At 43.3% G+C, this 5,909-nt stretch overlaps 1 protein-coding gene across 1 annotated transcript in view; it reads right to left on the bottom strand.

Moving 5' to 3' along the window:
- The window catches only part of bmb (brambleberry), an 8,161-nt gene extending 2,553 nt beyond the window's left edge, over nt 1-5,608 (bottom strand). The window contains exons 1-12 of the mRNA XM_013913821.1: nt 5,503-5,608; nt 3,463-3,722; nt 3,140-3,268; nt 2,857-3,042; nt 2,546-2,768; nt 1,974-2,090; nt 1,709-1,888; nt 1,320-1,526; nt 1,092-1,233; nt 366-427; nt 132-271; nt 4-28 (exon numbers count right to left, since the gene is read on the bottom strand). Coding sequence (XP_013769275.1) covers nt 4-28; nt 132-271; nt 366-427; nt 1,092-1,233; nt 1,320-1,526; nt 1,709-1,888; nt 1,974-2,090; nt 2,546-2,768; nt 2,857-3,042; nt 3,140-3,268; nt 3,463-3,720 — 1,669 coding nt within the window. The 5' untranslated portion in view covers nt 3,721-3,722; nt 5,503-5,608. The remainder of the gene's footprint in view (nt 1-3; nt 29-131; nt 272-365; nt 428-1,091; nt 1,234-1,319; nt 1,527-1,708; nt 1,889-1,973; nt 2,091-2,545; nt 2,769-2,856; nt 3,043-3,139; nt 3,269-3,462; nt 3,723-5,502) is intronic.
- Between the last annotated feature and the right edge of the window lie 301 nt (nt 5,609-5,909).

Here is a 5,909-nt window from a genome sequence, read left to right as displayed (position 1 = left end):
TACTCAGGGGTATATCGTAACAAAGAGCCTAAAACAGATTTAAATTAAACAATATTTGTCTTGCTTGCCACTAGTGATGCACCGAGAATACAGTTTTTGCATTTCTGAAAGCATTAACTCAGTTTGCTTACCGCTGAAGAAAGTGGCTTTGGTATAAACCTGGGAGTGGAGTGATTTGGTTTACCAATTACTGGCATAAGCCTTGACTCTGGCGTAAGCTTCCTCTGAGGTGGAGACACAGCTGATATGCCAAGTTCACCTGAACACAAACCTGTTTGACAGCAAAACTGAGAAGCTGAATTTATAGAAAGAGCACTGCTCTTGAACAGGATTCACTGTAAAAAGGTTCAGCATGTGTTTCCCACCTGATAAAAAGCTGTCCGGATTCAATAGGTCGTCTTTCTCAATGATGTCATCTTTTTCATCTCTGAGCACAAAAGGATAGAAAATAGGTCCAATAGATGCAAAAGGAATCATTGTTAATTTGGTGTAGACAATAATACATGTTCTACTGCCTGAAGCTCTTACTGACCGTGTAGAGTTCAAAATTCATTTTTTACTCGAACAAATCATCAGTTACCAGTTTGAGAACTGACCAGTGAACTCAAGAGTTTCTGATTGAGCCGGATTAAATCATTAGCTAAGTTTAACATCTACAACATGGTGCTCATTTAATAAATTACTGTCTATATCAGGGGTCCCCAATCCCAGTCCATGAGGGCCGGTGTCCCTGCAGGTTTTAGATGTGTCCTTGATCCATCACAGCTGATTTAAATGGATAAATTACCTTCTCAACATGTCTTGAAGTTCTTGGTAATGAACTAATCATGTGATTCAGGTGTGTTGACCCAGGGTGAGATCTAATACCTGCAGGGACACCAGCCCTCGTGGACTGGGATTGGGGACCCCTGCTCTATATTATAATTGATAGCTGCAACCAGTGTCCATCAGCAAGCAGACGTCACCCCTCTTCCATGTCCAGTTTCAAAACACCAAGATGGTGATGGCCTTAACATTCAGTGAAGTCCGTTAAATTGAACATTTTCAAAGACCAATACGCAAGTTGCAGTTCTAGTGTGCAACATACTCACTTCTGTGGTGTAGATGATGGTGGATAAGAGTTGCAAGGCTGCTTCTGCGGTTCCACAATGGTGCACGAGCTGAGTAGCAGTGGACTGGTCAGCTTTTTCGTGATCTGGAAGCATGCCCACAGCTGATTCACAAACCAGTGACCTGCAGAAACAAAATTCACACTGTGACAAATGCTTCAGAAAACTGCAGCTAATGTATTTTCCTCATAAGTGACTTTATGTTTATACCCAGAGACAGAGTGAGCAGCAGCAGGCTGAGGCTGGTGAGATCCAGCGCTGGCTGCTGGTTGACTTCAGCCACTGCATTCAGAGGCACAGTTAGCAGCAGCATGGCTCGAGAGAAACCAGGACAGTGCAGGAATGTCAGCAGGACTGCACACAGTACAAAGTAGCCTGTGTGTGTGATGCACGTCCATATAGCTGTCAGACTTAAACCTGTTCAAGCAAAAAGCACAAGAAAAAGAATTCTTAAGTCATACAGGAACCTTTTTTTAGTCAAAGACAATGTAAAGAATTAATTTCTAAATGTGTCCTGCTGACAGTCAATTATCCAACTTCTCTGTAGCAGGAAAAGACCCTATAAAAAGGGAGTGTGCCCTATGGCTGCCGTGTCTCACCTGCCCATCCGAGGTAGCCCTGGATCATGTGAAGCCTGTCCTCTATGCGGCTCTGCATCTTATCGAGGTAGTGCAGCATGCCTCCCAGGGTGCTGTTCATGCGCTCCAACTTGTTCATCAGGTCAGTGTAGTACTGGGAGGTCTGATCCTGATACTGCAGAAACTCTATCATACTGTGGTCTACTCAGCCACATACAAAAAGATATGTAAGCACATTGCTTGGGGGGGATAGTTTTATAAACTACAAATGATTTCAGCCATTTACCAATTTTCTGATAGATGTCCTGAGCTTGGTGTCTTACATCTGCCAGGTCCTTGACAATCGCCTTGTGGCTGTCCTGCACCTCAGAGCCCTGGATTTGAAGATGCTCGCTCACATTCTCTAAAACAAAAACAAAAAAGGTGGACAGAAAGACATGCGGAAAGAATAAAATCCATGCTACATGATGTGGCATCAGGTGTGTTTACAGAGTTTTCTTAAAGAGAATTGCAGTTCAATATTTTATCTTATTTAAAAGAGGAAAGTTAAAACTTCCAGAACTCATTCAGCACATCGAACTGTATCAGGTCATTTTCGAGTACTTTGTAATTTGACAAACAGTTTACTACTGACCATGGATAAAAGAAACTGTTTGTCAGAATCAGAATCAGAATACTTTATTAATCCCTGGGGGAAATTATTTTTTGTTATAGTGCTCCATTTTAAACCATTTACAAACTGCTGCAATTTGACTGTTAGCACATGAAAAGAGCCTTTATGTCGGATTATTTGCAGTCGCGCCCAAAGTCAATTTTAACAGAATAGAATAAAAATACAGAAAAATGTAAAATTCTCACCCATTCTTTGTGTAATTCCCTGAATGAGCTGAGCTACCAACTCCTGTCCAGAGGCGATGAGAGCTTTTTCCTGACCCAGACGCTCCAGGTTGTCCCTCAGTGAACTCGTCATCTGCTCCTGGCCCTCGTGCAGCTTCCCCTGTTGAGCCTGCAGAGCACTGTGGCCTTCAAGCAGCTTGTCCAGTGATGCTGCAGTCAGTTCTTTCAACTCTACCTGGCCCTCCTGTTTGAAAATGATCAATGAATCCCAAGAAACCACTGATTTGCAAAATAAAAATAATTATTTATTTATTTTTTAAACCCAGCCTTACCTTCAGGTCCTTCATTGCATCTAGCTGGCTGGTGGCTGTGGAGATGAGTGCATTGACTGTGTGCTCTGCTCTGCGCCGGAAAAGCTGCTGTCGAGTTGCATAACAAACGGAGCGCGCTCGGTTGCTGACTATATGGTACGCATTCCACGTATCGGAATCCATGGATGCTGTACACTCTTTGATGGTCTAACACATAAAATTGAGATTAGCACACAACATTATATTTTTTTCATTATATTTTTAAAGCCTTTTCTGACAAAGTACTACAAGATCGTATTTTTACCATCTCCTCTGTGCATAGGTACGTCTGGCGCCCCTCAATCTCTGCCTGGCAGTTAAACAGTTCCACTCCGAGCTTTGCGAGCTTTTCTTCTGAGAGGCTGTCACAGCTCGACTTTAGCCGAGCGATCACCTACAGGAGGAGACAAACCAGAGAAACATGATTCCTCTGTTTAAACAATGTATTGAAAACTGTGCCATGAGAATTTTATATGAAAGACACTTAATAACACTGTTGCCCAGCCTTCTCCAAACTCAAACCTAATATTGTTCAAAAACATTTTATTTGTCCGTTGGATTAAATACACCTTTTCAAGGCCCACATACCCTGTAATGACAGCTGTCCAATGGGCTGAGCTCGATCTGCTTTGCCTCAGCTAAAAACTTCTCATCTGCAGTTGCCATCTCAAACTGAGCGTCTTTGGCAAGATGTGCTGGAGCCACTGCAGCTGGTTGAAGAGGCGCTGCTGCTCGAGGTGCCTCTGTCAGCCTCAGCCACTCAAACAGCCCGTTGACCGCGAGACACTGACAGGCCAGCATGCTGACAGTCAGCAGGAGGTGCAGGTAGTGGATGAGGTGACCCATGTCTGGATCAGAACATGACAAGGTGCGCATGCAAATCATCAAACATGGGAAATACATTTCTCATAATCCCTGCAACCACACTATACTGCCAAAAGTAACTGCTCGTCTGCCTTCACATACATAAGATCTTCTCATCCTACTCTTAATCCAAAGAGTTTAATATGATGTCGGCCCACCCTTTGCAGCTTCAACTCTTCTGAGTTTAGGTCTGTTTATGGGTCGTTTTTTTGTTTTTTTAAATCACTTTTGGGAGGCAGTTACTCAGAGGTGAGCAGTGCTGTAGAGGGTCCTTATCCCATCAGTGTCTGTTCCTTCGTGCAAGGAGTAACAGGATAAACACTGCCACACTCTTATAAAAGGACCTCCAGCAGGACCCTGGTGTGAAGGTCTCTCACTAAACAATCACAGACTTCATGAGGGTGACCCGAGGACCCAACGTCCTCTAGTGGGCACTGTGCTCACTGCCCACACCATGGAGCCTGACTGGCATTTGCCAGAGAATACCAGAATTAGCAGGCCCACCACTGATGTTCTCTGCTGCACAACATTGCCTGGCCTCATGTAGCGAGAGTATGAAGGTAGTTCCTGGAGGAGGACAGAGTTGATATTACTGACTGGCCCCCATGCTTTCCTTACCTTAATCCAGTAGAACACCTGTAGAACATTATGTTTCAACTAATTGAACACCAGCAGGTTGCATCTTAGACTGTCCGGATCTGAGAGGAGATTCCCTCAGGATACCATCACCATGCCCAGACCTTGTCAGGTATGCTTACAAGCACATTGGGCGGGGGGCAGGCAGAGGTCCATACAAACTACTAAGTACCATTATGACTAGCTGCAATTAAAATTTCCGCAAAGTGGACTAGCCTGCTGCATCTTTTTTTTTTTAACTTTGATTTTCAATATGTCTTTGAATTCAGCCCTCTGTAAAGTGATCATTTTCATATCAGTGTAGATATGCAGCATGATTTTTTTTTAACCCTCAGATCTGATGTGTTGCTTTAATTTTCTTTTTTGTTGTTGAGCAGTGTACAAAAAGCAACAGAGCAAATCAGCCAACGCATCGAAACTATTGACCAGTGGAGAGAAGAACTAAAAATGTTTAACCAACTTAAATCCTGTGGATGTTAGGTGGTCGTATCGTAACACCCCTTGATAACGTGCCTAAACCACAGGGCAAAACCTGCTCAGGGACAGCTTTAGCAAAGAGCCCAAGGCAATGACCCGAGCACCAAACTGCCCAGAGCTCATTCCACTCAGGCATTTATGGAAATGTCCGGACTGGTCAGAGCTGTTCTGGTGGTGAGACCGTCAGCTACAAAACATTAGCCAGGTGGTTTCAACATTGTTGATGATCTGTGCATATTTAAACGAATATTGTGACGATGTTTAGCATATAGATATTTAGCATTCTGTATATGACTATAAAGTGTTTCTGCTGCATTGGATGCATTAGACAATGTGGAAATAACAACTACCATTTATTTCTCTGATTGAATGAAGATCCTACCGAGGCTTGCCCGGGCATGCCCACTGCTGCAGTTACTTGCAGTAACATCATTTAATTAACAAATAATCACTTTTGCATGACTTAAACGGGACGGAAACGAAGCTAATTAGCTTACTGTAAAAATGTTAAGTTGTTTTCCCCAATTTTAAAATACTGCAGTCATTAAAAAATAACAACAAATTAGCTATCATGTTTTGCGATATGTATGAACAGTTAAAATAAAAACGCCCTATTAAATGCATACAATGGAATAATTTGTAAACAAATACCTGTTGTTCAAGGAGGTCCTTGACAAGGTAAAACACTCGCCCCCGTCCCCCTCACACAGCTGATTCAAATGACAGTCACTAACTTTCTTCAGCCCGTTTAAAGCTTCTCGTTACGACGAGGCCACAACCAGACGTTCTTTAAAAAGGTGCGTTTCATTTATTTCACGGTTGAAACGTCCTGGACACGGCGGAAAAAAGCCCCGGAATGTTTCGCAGAGGATGCTGAGCGGCGCCGCCCACCTGGAACAGCAGCGACAGTGAAGTGAAAACCAAACGATCCAACAGTGGAGCTAGAGTCAGCTGGTTGGCTCTGTGGATGCTCTGGGTGCATCCACGGTTTAAATTTAACTTCTGTTTGCGGTTGCCAAAACGCCGGATATCAGCAAATCTGAAACACAAATCAGGTG

This window comes from Pundamilia nyererei, unplaced genomic scaffold, assembly GCF_000239375.1.
Source record: "Pundamilia nyererei isolate P.nyererei 1_Seehausen unplaced genomic scaffold, PunNye1.0 scaffold00153, whole genome shotgun sequence".
Taxonomy (NCBI): Eukaryota; Metazoa; Chordata; class Actinopteri; order Cichliformes; family Cichlidae; genus Pundamilia; species Pundamilia nyererei.
The sequence above is the reverse complement of the archived record's forward strand: the minus strand, read 5'-3'. Positions and strand labels throughout refer to the sequence as shown.